Source organism: Sardina pilchardus, chromosome 6 (assembly GCF_963854185.1).
Source record: "Sardina pilchardus chromosome 6, fSarPil1.1, whole genome shotgun sequence".
In the NCBI taxonomy this organism is placed as follows: domain Eukaryota; kingdom Metazoa; phylum Chordata; class Actinopteri; order Clupeiformes; family Clupeidae; genus Sardina; species Sardina pilchardus.
The window spans coordinates 25,778,152-25,793,974 of NC_084999.1; the positions used below are offsets into that span (position 1 = coordinate 25,778,152).

The 15,823-nt window shown below is 44.0% G+C and overlaps 2 protein-coding genes across 3 annotated transcripts in view; one reads left to right on the forward strand and one right to left on the reverse strand.

Annotated features, from left to right (window-relative positions):
• The window catches only part of znrf2b (zinc and ring finger 2b), a 97,649-nt gene extending 92,031 nt beyond the window's left edge, over nt 1-5,618 (forward strand). Inside the window, exons 4-5 of one of the 2 annotated variants that reach the window (XM_062539220.1) lie at nt 1-61; nt 459-5,618. The exon at nt 1-61 is cut by the window's left edge and continues 16 nt beyond it. In XM_062539220.1, coding sequence (XP_062395204.1) covers nt 1-42 — 42 coding nt within the window. In that variant the 3' untranslated portion in view covers nt 43-61; nt 459-5,618. The remainder of the gene's footprint in view (nt 62-458) is intronic. The other variant, XM_062539221.1, reaches the window with a different exon arrangement.
• Nucleotides 5,500-13,975, reverse strand: nod1 (nucleotide-binding oligomerization domain containing 1). The gene is made up of 12 exons (XM_062539219.1): nt 13,766-13,975; nt 13,164-13,388; nt 12,766-12,940; nt 10,808-12,611; nt 9,751-9,834; nt 9,551-9,634; nt 9,264-9,347; nt 8,915-8,998; nt 7,891-7,974; nt 7,370-7,453; nt 6,754-6,837; nt 5,500-6,110 (listed from the first exon to the last, which is right to left on the reverse strand). The coding sequence occupies exons 2-12, from the start codon at nt 13,356-13,358 to the stop codon at nt 6,038-6,040; spliced, it is 2,835 nt and encodes a 944-aa protein (XP_062395203.1). The 5' UTR covers nt 13,359-13,388; nt 13,766-13,975; the 3' UTR covers nt 5,500-6,037.
• Nucleotides 13,976-15,823: the final 1,848 nt, after the last annotated feature.

Genomic DNA, 15,823 nt, shown 5'->3' on the forward strand with positions numbered 1-15,823 from the left:
TTCGAGGTGAACCGCTCGTGTCCAGAGCACCCCTCTGACTGAGGAGCACAGGTGAGCACAGGTGAGCATAGGAGCACAGGTGAACCTGACCAATGGCAGCACAGACCTCTGGGTCCTCACCAGCCCTCCACTCACATCTGCTCTATCTATCTATCTATCTATCTATCTATCTATCTATCTATCTATCTATCTATCTGTCTATCTATCTCTCTATCTATATCTATCTATCTATCTATCTATCTATCTATCACATGGGCAGGGAGAAAGAGGAACTAGGTTGCATAAAAAAAGTCCCTGCAGAAACCAGGAAGCCACAGCGCTTTAGAAACCTGGGGCCTGCTACTTACTTCTTCTTTCTCCACGGGCACCCGACAGTTCTTTTGTGTTTTTCTGTGCGTTTTTCAATAGGAATCGTGTTCGTTTGTTGATGTCTTTGTTGGGTTTGTTCCCTGTCCTAGGTCCGGTTCTTCCTGGTGTAGCACGAGTGCTCTGCTCCTGCAACAGACAGCAATGTGAATCCCTCTCCCCCTGGCCGACGGCCCCGCTGAGACTGCCGGGCACTGTGATCACAGCCGTCTAACTGGCCGAGGTGGAGTCTGTCTCCACCCTCTACTCCTCTCTTCTGTAGCAAACTCTCTCTATCCATCTCTCTCTCTCTCTCTCTCTCTCTCACTCTTTCTCTCTCGTCACTGTAAGAACAACCTCCCACCTTCCTCTGTGCCAAAAAACTCTCTCGTAATTTTTCAGGGAAACAAACACACATACCTGTCTATGCTGTTGGACTCCTGCTCTCTCTCTCTCTCTCTCTCTCCTTCTCTCTCTCGCTCTCTCTATCCTTTCTGATATGACGTCATAGAGCCTGGTCAAACTCTGATCAGATTGGGCATCTTATTGTCTCGCTCCCCAACGGAGTGACATGAAACATCTCTTCTGCACAGCAGTTGATCTGAGAAAAGGAACCAACCAGTCCCCCATCCACCGTGACCACCACCACCACCACCACTACAGATCTGATTTGGCTTTTGTTTTTGAAGTGCCACCCTCAGCCAGTCAGAGACGGGCCTCTCGCTGACCTCACCTCACGGACAGAGCCACTGTGACTGGCCGCTCCGCCTCTATCTGAGACTTCTCCCGCCTGATTGTACACCTGGACTGTCACTCAAGAGTGTGGTGTTGATGGGAAAGGGGGTTAACAGAGGGGGTATGGCAGCAGAGGGAAAGGAGTCTTCCTCTTCTTCCTCCTCCGCCTCCTCCGCGGTGACCCCAGCCGTGTCTGCCAGTGCCTTCATGTCATGTCCACAGGGCTTGAGCTGCTGCTGCTGCTGCTGTGGCTGACCTTTGACCCTTGACCTCTACCCTACGGGCTGGGGTAACGGGGGGTAACTGCTCTAGCGCTGGGGAGGCTGCAGCACATGCTCGTGCCCAGCCTTGGAGTCAGCCTCTGTCCCACAAGTCCTCTGCGCGCATGATGTCAGAGGAGGCAGAGTCATGGCTGAATGTTAGCCGCCGCCCCCACAGCGCTCGCCCACCTATCACAGCCCACTCTCTCTCTCTCTTTCTCTCTCTGTATTTCCTTCCCTTTCTCTGACATGTGAAGATTAATAAGTGCCCCATCTTCACTTCCACAAATGAGCTGACAAAAGACAGATGGTGCCATCGCTCACTCTCTCTCTCTCTCTCTCTCTCTCTCTCTCTCTCTCTCTCTCTCTTTCTCCCCTGTCCCCACTCCTCTCTTTCTTTTGCTCTCTTTCCATATCTGTTGGATGGTAAAATTGTAATATTGGCTTGCTCTCTCCCTCTCTTTCTCTCTCTCTCTCTCTCTCTTTCTCTCTCTCTTTCTCTCTCTCTGTCTCCGTCTGTCTCTCTGGCAGGCTTCTCTCTCTCCGGTCACTCTCCTCTCTGACATGATTACCAGGAGTTATGCAATCACCTAGCGTGTGTGCGTGTGTGTTTGTTTTTATATATATAGACATATAATATTAATTATACCTATCTGTTATACAAGTCGAGCTGATTTGGGCCTTAATTCAACATAGAATTATTGATTTAATCTCAATCTTTTGCGTTACAAGGGTCTTGTTCATGCTGAGCTCCGTGTTATTTTTGTCCATTTTATTGAAACACAAAGTCCTGTAGTGAATCAAAGGGTACCATACTCAATCAAGAACCAAGCGGAGTGGTCACCCCATCAATTCATATACACGCTAGTCACCTGGAGCAAGTGCCATTCAAATGCATTCAGATTCAAAGCAATGATGATGCAATGAGCACCAGCCAATTTTATTCACTATCAGCTGATTTCAAATGTTAAGGTGGGCATTAGGAGTGCGCCTGTGCCGCAGTGTGGGGTCTGGGTAGCAGCTAAGGAGAGGTGGTGCTCACCAACATGCACACACAGCGTGTGAGGCTCCTGAATGTGGACGGTTCACTTGAGTGGGTCGCAGAGCGTGATGGCCTCAGGTTGACCCTGGTTCAGTGACCACTGTGACGTCATCCCAGCTGTGGTTAAACAAACTGGAGATAAGACCGGCAGAGGACAGGGTTTTGCCGTTGGCTGCCTTTCTGCCTGAAGATGTAAAGGACGTGTCAGAATGTAGATTTTGTTTTGGAAGAAATGGTTAAATCAATAAACAAACAACTCAATAATTACATTTATGTCACAGTTCAGATAGAACATCTGTTTATTATATGTTTAGCCCTGTGGGCATTCCAGGACCTCTGAGTAAGTGGTAAACCCCCTAATATAGGAGGAAGAACTCATAGGGTCCTTCTTTTAGGAGCTTTACGGTTTAGTCTGGGTTACATTCATTTAGCTGATGTATTTAGTGGGTCAGCTGAGTAACCTTGTCCAGGCCACTAAATCTTGTGCTTGGGGAACGCCTCTGAACTACAGTACACCACCAGGAGTCAGTATGGACGTTGGAATAAACATGTTCCTGCCCAGAGAAGGACATGCTGTGTTACGGAAAATCCCAGAGAGCCGCTGTTGAAGCCATGGCTGGCCGATGGGGTTTTCACAGTTTAGCTAAGAGCCCTCCCCGTCTGTAACATAAACGAGACAAATGGAACGGAAAGAAACCACTAAACCGAACCTCCCACACACTTTCCCTACGTGATGTGAATTTGTGACAGCAGGACCTAGTGTGTATGGGTGGACTGTGTGTATGTGTCAGCAGCATGGCATAGGTCAGCTCCCAGAGAAAGGGCACTTGCCTGCTGGCGGGGTCGGCCTGACAGCCCAGTGGCCAAGTGCAAATGACGGTCAGCTCTTTTGGAGGTCTGAGTCAAGTTTTTGGTTGCATGTATAAATCCCAACCGAAGGTGACAAAACAGTGCTACAGGTTTTCCTTCTGGAGGGCCACTGTAGCCCTCTGCCCCTACAGAGGCTCTAAACTAAAGCTTGTCTTCTGTGATGTCAGGAGTCAGGACAGGTACACTGCCTTTACGCAATTAGCCACAGGTAGAGACATCACCGGTGACCTGTCTGTCAGTCTGTGCTCTCCCTACCATGTGACCTATCCTGTCCTACCATGTGACCTATCCTGACCTATCCTGTCCTACCATGTGACCTATCTTGTCCTACCATGTGACCTATCCTGTCCTACCATGTGACCTATCCTGTCCTACCATGTGACCTATCCTGTCCTACCATGTGATCTATCATGTCTTTACCATGTGACCTATCCTGTCCTACCATGTGACCTATCCTGTCCTACCATGTGACCTATCTTGTCCTACCATGTCCCCTATCCTGTCCTAACAATTGTCTAGATTTTTTTCTGACAACAGAAACCACATATTGGATCTTTGAATACAATGGAGTTGAGTTGAACTGTCAATAGAATGTACATGTGTCCTCTTCCATGTTTTCACACAAACTAAAGCTGTGTCATATGTAATGTCAGCTTTCAGTCCTGAATTTTCAATGTCTCCCATGTTGTGTGTCTGTGCATAAGAGGCCATGTCTACTTTGATTATTTTTCATCAATGTTTTGAATATGATTTAATGCAGCCCCTTCTCCTGCAATTTAATCATAGGCAAAAAGGGCTTGTGCATTTCCTCCAAAAGGGTGCGAGAGCTTTCTGAAGATTCGCTGCTAACTTCGGTAGAAATGATCCCTCTCCAACCGTTTCATTAAAGGGCAAATTATGAGTGGTCCAACCAGCTACTGAGGAAATCCAACAAGAGCTTTGAATAGAATGTGACACTCACAATCAACCTGTGCTTATAATAAGAGGCATGTTGTCATTTGATTGTTTTTCTTGAGATTGTTATCGAGTGTGTATGTTTCTGGCTAGTAATGCTGATGTGGTTTATTGCTGATAATCAGCTGATCAAGTGGCTACTGCTGACGGGTGTAACCAACAGCCAATTCAGCCTAGGCAAAGTGTTTTACAGCCCTTAGATATTAATAATTAATAGAAAATAAACATTTTAGTGCCATAATATAGCAGCTATAACAGCTGCATATAGGTTTCTCTATGGAGAGATGAGCCAGAGAGCTGTGCAGAAAGAAGCACAATCAGAGATCTCCTGCAATGAATGTTCTCTTTTGTCACTTTTGAGACCCCCTGGTGCTCAATTAGGCCCAGATTTACCAAATATGTGTGCCAAGTTTGAGGAGGAGTAACCATTTCTGTCCATTTGTTTGTCTTAAATCTCACACTGTTGCTCCTTCAGACATATTAATATAAATTCGAATGGGCTTAAAGAGTAGGCTCAGTAGGCTACTCGCATGTAAATCCTATTCACAAGTTTTAACTAACTTATCTTAAAGCTATTCTACAGGGATACCCACTTCAAGTGGCATCAGATTAAATGATTCACAAATTGCCAGTTTGGCCAGGGCTGTGAAGGCTCTTCTCCCTATAGCATCTTCTCTGAGGCCCGTGATATTAACAAAACACAGCCCCCCCCCCCATCCCACACAATGCTCTCATCCCCCTCCCCCAACCTCCCCTGTAACCCCATTCCATCCCATCCCATCCCATCCCATGACCAGCATACCCTAATGGCCTTTTGAAGCTCAGTTTAGATGAGAGCACCTTTGTGCTAGACGTGAACTGAATATGTGACTAGAGTCAAATTAAACCTTGCTTTTGTGTGCGTGTGTGTTTATGACTGTTCCATGTGTATGTTTATGCTCCCGCGGTTTGTCTGTGGAAGACTGTGCTGGATCTGAGCCCAATTCAATCCAGTAGGATTGATGACTATCTACCAGTCTACCTGTTCAGTGCAGTTATCATTGCAATTCCCCACATAACTTCAGGTGTGACGATACTTGATGTGGTCAAGCTTGTGAGACTGGAGCCAGGCCTAGCAGCGTTTCAGGTTATGTTCAGGTGCGTTTGAATCATGCAGTGACTCTTGGGTGTTAAGAGTGTGGTTTGTAATGTAAGAGAGATGGATATTATTAAGTTTCTACTGGATGCACATACCCACCCCAAGGTACTCCAGAGACATGCCAAGATTATCATGGTTTTTCTGTTTGTTTGTTGGTTGGTTTGTTTGTTTGTTTGTTTTTTAATATTCAGATTTTTTGTCATAACATTCCATTCGTGTATAAAATTATGTACAGATATATGAAATTAAAAGAGCAAAATCTTTTGAAGCACAATTTTGAATCCTTATTATATACTGTATATATGTCTGGGTGTGTTTATTTTCATGACTGACATTTTTCACAGAATACTGGCAGAATAGCAGGAAAAACATGCTCCACTGGTAAGAGTAACAGAAAGATATAAAGCTAAAAGTGCAAAGTGCACAACAATGACGCAAGCACAAATGCAACACATCACTGAAGGCATGTTTGATTCAATTACACATCCAATCAATCAAGCTTTTCACATGTGTATCCAATCATAAAGTACATATTTAGCCTAGGACTAGGCTTAATCCGTGTACAGGAAGCCGACCCTACGAGCATACAAAAGTGTTTTCTTCACAGCATGAACTGATACTGTGGGCGAGGTGTGGTCAGCCGGCCTGCCCCTTTGCCAGTTGATCTCCGTGTGCTGATGTGGTCTGTGGTACTCAGCTGAAGCGAAGCCTTGGTTCAGCGACAAACTCTTTCTCTTCCTCCTCCGAGACCAGGTTTCCCTTCAGGCTGCATGAGATTTACAGGAAACATAAATTATTCACTAGGACAACTATCTACTCAGTCTAATTCAACTACAAGTTACAAGTGTAGTTATTAGTAGTTAATTACACAACTATCGAAGTAGTAGGAAGATGAATAGACAATAGGGACAAGGTTTTCACAATGTCAAGTAGTTCTACAATAGACTGGCTAAATCCATCCCAATCTGCCGGCTACTTGATTTTGTCCTGCTGCTCAGGCTGGAAACCTGCACATTTATCTTCCCTGCCTCCTGTCCACGTTTGCTGGAACCAATTGCAAACTGGCTTATCCACCAGGCGCACCCAGATCATTGGTCTGATTGGCTGAAGGACTTTCCAAACGTACAGAGTAATTTGAACTATGCCCATTGATCATTCCTCTTGTGCAGAAGAAATACAGTGCAGACTCCCCAGACAAATGTTCAATCTCAAAAGATTGAGCTTAGTCTGGTGATAGCCAGGTCAGTTCTACAAGGCTCTACAGTTATTTTATTAGAGATAACAGTGATAACACACATAAACTACCACATGATATATGGAATACCATAAGGACAACCTATGTCTTAATTGGGGCAAAACTTGACTGGTGAGCATTTAGTCTGTCACTGAAGTGTCAGTCAGATACTCACTTGATCTCCTTTAGAGTTGTGTTATGAGACAGGCCCTCTGCCAAGAGTCTGGCTCCGCTCACAGTGAACTGGTTATCAATTAACCTGTGGAATTTAAAATATGTAGCATAGTTTTTACTGTGAAGACAGATCTGGGCAAGGTTACAAAACAATTCTGCAGCATTGAAAGTGCCCAAGAGCCCGGTAGCCTCCATCATTCTCAAATGTCTCACAGGTCTACAGGCAATTTTCTCAACCTTGTGGCTTGGTTTTCACTCTGACATACACTATCAACTATAAGACCTTATATAAAGAGATGTCTGCCTTTCCTAATATTGTCCAGGGAATTAATTTTAAGCACAGGTGGACTCCAGGTGGTCTGTATACTTCTGTAAATGGAATAGTCTTTTATGTTTTAGAAATTCACAAAACACTCCAAACACTTGATTTTTTTTTGTTGTTTTTGTGTTGGAGCATTTGTGTGTAGATTGATGAGAAAACAAAAAAATCACCATTTTTAAGTCTGAAACATAACAAAATGTGGAAAACGTGAAGGGGTCCGAAAACTTTGTGGTTGCACAGTAGTAGGCTATGATTGAAAAGGTAGTCTTGAGTAGGGGGCTGTGAGAGTTCTTACATGACGTGAGTGAGTCCTTTGTTCATCTTGATGGCCTCTGAAAGATCAGATGCTGCTTCATCTGAAATGTTGTTCCCAATCAGCCTAGAAACAGAGAAACTGCACTCATGAGTTACAGTAGCTCTTGAGTTTTCAGTTCCATGGTCACAAGAACAACTTGGATACTCCAGAGAATATTTCTGTGTGAAACAGAAATCACACATCGCATATACTGCAAAAGTTACATCCTCATCGTGATCTGAATTGATGGGAAAGAACAGAAAATCCACATTGTAGAAGATATCACTCGGTGAAACAGTGAAAATGTACACCTTAGTATTGGAATTATAAGTCATACTAGTGCAGTGCCCCTTCAAACATGCTGTTCTTGTAGAAAACAGGGACAATCATTCCAGCTGTAAGCATTCAATAATGAATACTGAATATTATATTAGGCTACAACAATATAATAAATGTGCAGTGAAACAGAACAGATTTGAACCCTTTGCGTACACACACAAAATGAAAATGAAATCCCCTACCAGAAGATGTGAAGGCTGGAGTTCTCTGCCAGCATTTTAGCGATGCACCTCCCTCCTTGCCCAGTGATTCCATTAGCAGAGAGGCTACGAGGTGGAAGAAACACATTCATCTGACTGGGCACCAGACTTGTGGTTTTAGCAGAATCTGTCTGTGATCTTGCATAAGGTTGCCTTATCCTCCTCTTATTTAATGTTAAATACTGTACAAAGACAGTTCTCAGGTACCAACTGCAGACTAAATAAACTTGAGGCTTTTATCCCACTCACATTGTGTAGCTCTTGAGCAATCTTTGTGCAAGTATGATTGCTCACATATTCATGATCTCTAGACACTAAATCTACCCTGCTGAAGAAAAAAACAGCACCAGCTAGCTACTGTAATGGTGGTAGATGGGTTTTAGCTGGTTTTAGCTGGTTTTTCCTAGTTTTCTTCCAGCTCTGGCTGGTCTTTGCTGGTGTACCTGACTGGACCACAAGGTTCACATGATGACGACGAGACCATCTGAGGAAGCTGGTCAAGCTGGTGTGACTAGCTTGTCATGTGGGATACAGCTGATGTAAGATGGTCATGCTGGTGACCAGCCTGCTAAGCTTGACATTGTTGGTGTAAAATGGTCATGCTGGTTTATTTGAATGACCAACATAAGCTGGCATGGCCAGTTATCCCAGCAATTTACTGTAAGACCAGGAACTTCAGCTAAAAACCAAACGCTGAATTACCATCGTAAGCTGGGTAAACCAGTTGAAGTTATGTTTTTGAAACAGTTTTGCTGTTTGCATCATAGGGTGGTCAAACAAGCTGGTTAACAAGCTGGTCAACCAGCAAACCACTTTAAACTGATCAGGCTATTTTTTCGGCAGGATACACACTATACAATCAGTTACCTAGAAGACTCTATACAATCAACATTGTGACATTAAAACATCTAGCAGGACTCAAAGGGGCATAATAGCAAGTGTACTGACCAAGTGTTGCTCAGAGACATCTGAAAGCTGAATGAGAGCTTGAGGGGACAGCACTCACCTGAGGTTGGTTAGGCTTGTGTGATTCTTCAAAGCCTCAGCGAAGGCCTCTGCTCCCTCATCCCCAATGGTGTTTCCCCACATGCTGAAAACCAGGACACACTTAATAAACATGCACAATACACACATACAATTACGACCAAATCTCTTCATTAACGTACTGTATATGGACATGCATTGTTAGGATTACATAAACATGCCTATGGCATTATGCTATGATTTATTCAAATGCTTCGTTATGGTATTTAAAAATATAACAGCTAAAACATAATCACTCATTCACCCATTATTCTCATTCCAGTGTGAGCAGTATAAAAATAATAATTCAGTGATTGACAAAGATGCCTTACCCTACGTCAAATATGGACTTGCTCTTTTTTATCGCAGAGGCTAGGTACTTTCCACCGATGCCAGTGATTTTGTTGAGGCCAAGCCTTTGAGAGGTCATAATACAGGTTAATCCTACCAATCTTTCCATGTGCTTTTTAAAATGTGGAAGTGCAAGGAATCACAAACACGATTAAACAATCAAGTCAATTCAAACACAGCCAAATAAGACTCTATTCCACAGCACTAACAGGAGCTACAACATAATGGTTAAGTCATGTCATGAAGTATAAATGGCTGAAAAACCTACTTTACTGTATGGATCCGAGGACACTCCTCAATGATCTGGGCAATCAGCTTGGCACCTTTATCGGTTATTTGGTTTTTGTACAACCTATTAACGAGGAAAAGTAAATGTAAACAATCAGTGTTGATGTAAGTGTTGGGTCATAACAATGTAGTGACCTCTATGTTACACTTTTTAGACTGGCTACGTTCACGACGTCTCACCCCAGAACTTTGACTACTTTGTACCGAATCAGCTCCTCTGCAAGAACCTCAATGCTGCTGTCTGTGATCTGATTGACACACAGCCTAAAAAGGAAAAGAAAATACAAGTTCAAAAGTCATTTTTAATATGATTAGCATGTAAAGCTGAATAAAATATGCAATCATGTACATACATATATTAAAAAGGCCTAAACACAACACAACAATGCTACACCATTACCAGCCAATGCAAGCTAAAATATAAGTTCTTGAAGTTGCATGCACAAGAAAAACTGTTTTCTGCGCTATGGGGTGGTATTGAGTGCTGATTAAAATAAGCCATGACCAATGAGCCAAGCCAAAACCTACCATCAATATCATGTAAAGGTTTGCCACCAATGTTTTAAAACATGACACCTACCCTTTATAAAGCAGCATTAAGAAAAAACTAATTGGGTGTGCAATGTACATCAGACTGACAACAAATCCCCATTGGGGCTGAAAGATGAATCACAATTTGAATGAATGCAATAAGCAATTCTCAAAGATTGCAATTGTCCAGCTAGCAACCAGCTGCTCTGCATGCTAACTAACTCATCAGACGTGGCTATATTTGAAAATAATTCATATACATGTATGGTAATTAATTTTCATCTTTGGACATATTTTATGTTATCTTAATTAGTCTCATCGTCACGTTTTAAACGTATTAAGTAATTTCTGTTCTCGTTCCTATGGCCGAATTACAGTGATATCCTTTACCAGCATCACTCAAACCACAATCGCAATATCAGTCGCAATAATAGACATTCTGGTCACACTTCACTTGGATAATCCGCCCACAGACTATCTACAGATGTTCATATTATCAACAAACTACCTATTGACACTCTGTTAACTTCATTTTTTGGTTAACATTAAGATTAGGAGTTGGATTAGGTTTGGTCATGGATTTGTTGCTCAACAACAATTTCACATACTGAATTTGAATCTTAACAGATGGTCTGTCTTCGGGCAGACTATTCAAGTACAGTGTTAACCGATATCTCTCACAAATAGTTCTGTCCTAGTTCCTCACCGCACCACCGTCATTTTTCTGAAGCTTGGCCTCAGCTGCTTCACTCCATAGTCACTGATGTTATTGTTGTCCATGTCCACTCCAAGGCCCTTGCGGTGATGATGCAGCACAAAGTTGAGAGCGCTGCAGTCGGCTGAGTAGATGTTACAGAAGGCCAGCTTGAGGTGGTCTGCCGATATCCCCTTGGCAGTCAGACGAGCCACGTCCTCACTGTTTGTCTCAAAGATGCAGCGCACCATCCACAGGAAGTTGGACATGCCGTGAATCTTGGTTCCCTCCTTCTCCGACTTGAAGCGGGGAAGACTGCGCAGGTGCAGCTTCACACTGTTGGACAGGTAGGACTTGAGCACGGCTCGCTTCTTCTTCAGGGACAGCGGCGGCGCCAGATGCTCCAGCAGAGCCGTGTTTCGCTTTGACAGGAGGCCGCACAGGAACAGGTTGATGAACTGCAGATGCTCGTTGTTCTGAAAGGGATCCTTGTCTCTCGGACGAGACTTGCCCAGACAGGACACACATGGGAAGCGGTAACTCTTTCTGTACTCACACTGGGCGAAAAACTTCAGAATCTCTGTGGGCTCAGAGTTCTTGTCCAGCACCAAAGAAAAAGCAGCCAGGAAGGACTGCAAGGTAACGTGGAGAAACTCGAAGGTAGCTGGACTTCCACAGGCATCGTAATGGCTGACCGGCCTGAGGTACCCAATCTGCAAATCATCCTCCTCCAATCCGCAAGACATCACGTCCTCCTGCTGGAACACAAATCTGTTCTCCACCATGCCCAAGAGGGCCAGGCGGGCAAAGGCTGCCAACATACTGCTGCCCGTCTGGAAGGTGTCAGCCGTGCACCTGGTGCTCCTCTTCAGCAGGCCCGGAGGTGAGGAGCGACTGAGGAAGACCTCCGACAGAAGGAGAAAGACACTGGTGAGGGTCAAGCAGGAACCCGGCAGCTCAAAGTCGTCATACACCGACTGGAGGTGCTTGAAGCTCTTGAAGATAATCCAGCAGAACAGGGGGACTGAACAGAGGCCGCCAAGATGGGGACTCGCATCCAGCTGCACGGTGACCAGAGCCAAGTGCTCTCGGTCAGGGAAGTGCAGAGCTGTGTACCTCTGCAGGTGATCTGGAGAGAAGCCTCTGAGGACGACCCTCTTACGGATAACTTTGTTCTGCACCTCTGTGCCAGTGCGGGCTGTCAGCACCTTCAGGGAGCCTTTGAGCAGTTTGCCACACAACAGGTTCATGAGAACCAGCAGTGGGTGGGTCCTTTCCTCAGGCGAGACCACCTCTGGGACGTTTGACAGGTCAAAGTCGCTGTGGATCTCATCGTAGCCATCAAAGGTGAATATGACCGTCTCTGGGAATCTCAGGATGTAACGGAAAACCTCGTTATCGTGGTCCATGTCCGGGTAGCAGTTGTGCTTGAAAATTAGATCCTTCAGAGAGATCTCGTCTGTCTCCTTAAAAGCGCTGAACATTCGGCAGCGGAACTTGAAGAAGAACTTTGCGGTGGTGTTCAGCTCCCTTTTGGACCAGAGGTTCTGGAGCTTCTGCAGCATCATGGACTTGCCCACACCGGCATCTCCCGTGACAAAGATGGTCTCTGCGTCCTCGTTGAACACGCCATTGTCCCCTAACAGCTCGTCCAGGCTGTCCAGGTATCCCAGGCTCTCGTTGCGGTCGTTGAGGATCTCCATCTGGGTGTCCGTGTAGAGGTCCTCCAGCAGAGTCTCCTCTCGTTGGGAGTACGAGGTGATGAAGCGGGTGTCACAGCCCAGGTCATGCCTCAGCTTCTCACAGTACTTGCTTACTGAAATTAAACATATCTGTTATTGCAGTGAAGAGAGTCACAAAGGTTAATAAGTGTGGTCAATTATTACATAATTCAAATATAAATTGTCATTTTTTGTGATGTGAAAAACATCATATATATATATTACATTTACAGGAATTCCTCAACTTACTCGGGTCTGTATTAACCACTGGTATTTGCTGAACAAATTCCGAAGGTTTGTATTCGATGTCCTTGAACCAGGGTCTGAGGTCAATGTATGCATCATAGGCTTCATGGAGAATGTGGATGAAATATGAAGAGGCCTCCTCCCCTTTGCTCTGTACCAATTCCAAAATGTGACGCACCTGTGCACATCATAGAAGTTAACTTGCATGCAGAAGTGTCAGATAAGATAAAGAAGGCATTTTTTCCTATGCTTATTCACTTTTAAGGTTATGGATGGATCCCTATGCTATTTTCAACAAGGCATAATAATGGAAATGGATCTGGAATATAGACTGTAATTTCAGTGTAGGCTATGACATTGCAAGATATCCAGCAGTTGGAATACCCCTCATATAAGCCTACCTGGTCTGTTTTAGTGGTGCACCGCTGTATGATTTCGACATCCTCATTACAAACGAACCCGCTAGACAGGAGGTTGTCCAAGATACACTGGGTGTTTTTCACCTGGTCCACGAGCAGCTCCCGGTGTACAGTCAGAATTTTCAGAGCAGAAGATCCCGTGGGAGCACCATCATCGGAGCCCCGCCCATCAAACATGTCCCTTGTAGACTAGACTACTTCCCCGACCTGGAAATACGATTTCAAAGACAACGGATTTTTTGATACCACTCATGTGACCTACCAGTTACCACATGTTGTGTGATGAATGCTTTAAAGGAAATACTTTTAAATCATTGGTGTGGAGGAAAACGAGCTAAGTATGTAAAGGTCTTTACGGCCACTTTATTCTGACCAAGCTGTGACACAGAGTGGCCTGTTGCAGCTGTGTCTGTACACAAGAGATAGCCTACACGCAATCAATCAGACAAATCCGTAAATCTGTGTCATAACATTAGATTTTAATTAAGAGAAAACTTTAATAAACTCTAACACATTGCAACAAACGCGACCCATGCCTTCCATTAGCGAAAGGCTGATATTTTAGCGATAAAGGCAGAACCTACCTCGCATAAAATCACCGCAACAACGCAGACATTTAACAGCACACCAATTCACTCATTGTGATAACGTTTTGCCGAGCTTCAGTCGAGTAAAACGTCCAACAGTCTTGAATAAAGTCGGGTCAGAATAATTAGTCCAACTCCGGTCGCCCCCCAAAGGAAACGAAACTACGATGTGAGGAAGAAACAGAAACATTGTGAAATGTTAGGGAGTTAGCTCATCTTTTTGCCGTCACTCACATTGGTGTCACGCCCACTTCAGCAAGCAGCATGGCTCTCTCTCTCTCTCTCTCTCTCTCTCTCTCTCTCTCTCTCTCTCTCTCTCTCTCTCTCTGTGTGTGTGTGTGTGTGTGTGTGTGTGTGTGTGTGTGTGTGTGTGTGTGTGTGTGTCTGTGTGTCTGTGTGTCTGTGTGTGTGTGTGTGTGTGTGTGTGTGTATGTGAAATTAATATATCATGCTAGGGGGAAGATACTGTAGCCTATATGGCTGTGTGTGCATGTCATTTAATAAAATACATAATTTATCAAACGATTCAACAATTGAGTCACTAAAATATCAAAACATAAAGAGGTCATAACAAGTCTGTGAAGAGTACCTGCGCGTTTACTGCCTAGACTGCTGTTCATTTGAATGTGCTTGGCAGGCGAATGTCTGTGTCATCTCGGAAAGGTTGTCAACACTGCCACTTGGCGGCAGAGAGTTGCCATTTTTAAGGTGTTGTATAGATTTGTTGTTGTTTGTTTTTTGTTTTTTTCAGTCTCTCCTTTCTCCTTTCCTCTGCCACCCAATTGATATAGTAACACCAGCTGCTCCTGTCAATGACTTCACGTTAATCCACAGGATTTGAGCTGCTGTGGCTGACTCTAACTTGAACCTTGACCCCAGGGCTGGGGTAACCCCGGTGGCCCTAGATACATACGCCTACTCAAATCTATGCTGGTGGTGTTGGAACTGAAGTTGCATACCGAATGCTTGTCTCCAGCCTTTGAGTCAGCTTCTGCCAATGGATGTAAAAAAAGTGATGGACAACAATGTGTCATGCACTTTTAGAGGTAATGGAAAAAAGCCTTGATCAGTCAAATTGGCAAAATGGAAGGCATAGTTTGCAAAGTAGCTTGTGCTTTGCCTTTGAGCATCCACAGCCGACAGGAAATTGTCCAACTCCATGAAGAATTGACCATATTTGATTAAGCTGGTTTTTTTTTTAGTTAGATTTTTTTAGGCTTTGGCTGTTAGAGAGTAGACCATCAGAGCCCTACTACAACTACTAGGCTACTACTACTACTACTACTACTACTACTAGGCTACTAGGCTACTACTAGGCTTATTCCTTCTCCTACTACTATCAATAGGCCTAATAATGATACTAATGTGTAATGTCGTTATAATACAACACATATTAATTAACAACATTATTACAAACTAAACAGACCTGTGCAGAGAGAGAAAGTCTCACAAAACATAAACGTTGACCACTTTGGTGATTGCCACATTATCACTTTATCCCTAATTCTCGGCCTCTATGATAGGCCTCTGTCATTATCGTTCTACGTTCATCACTGTATCTCTATCATAATCAGATTTCATCATCACTTTATCATCGTCACTCTTTCACTTTATCACTACATCAGCATCACATTATCATTCTGTCATTGTCATCATCATATCTTTCTACCATTACTTTGTAACACTAAGCAACCACACTGGCACTGCCATCATCAAAACGTTTAGTGACTACTGAAAGCGAAAGTTTAAAAAAAGTTTAAAAAGTGTAAGACAAAGATTCAGCTATAGTCATGAAAACCGAGGAAAAGCTGTGCATGTTTTCCATGTATTGTGCCTTTACAGACAGTAAAAAGGCCTCTAACCATAACAACATCAGATGACATGTAGGGAGGGAGTAGTATCTTTTACTGTCTATGGTAGGGACGGATGTTGTGTACTTTCCCGGCACAGCTGTGACTTCTACGCAATCCATCAACAGCCAATCACGCTCTTGTTCTCGCTGACGCAGTTCAACCAATAAACATTCAGCTGTGTCCCGCTTTATGTCGCGGGAAA

What these genes read in the sequence shown, in the direction of transcription:
- nod1 (XM_062539219.1), bottom strand. Translation starts at nt 13,358, where the DNA reads ATGTTTGATGGGCGGGGCTCCGATGATGGTGCTCCCACGGGATCTTCT. An exon ending in AGTGGTTAATACAGACCCGA is followed by an intron (nt 12,612 to 12,765) that starts GTAAGTTGAGGA and finishes GTTTAATTTCAG; the next exon opens with TAAGCAAGTACTGTGAGAAG. An exon ending in ACAAGCCTAACCAACCTCAG is followed by an intron (nt 7,975 to 8,914) that starts GTGAGTGCTGTC and finishes TCCACCTCGTAG; the next exon opens with CCTCTCTGCTAATGGAATCA.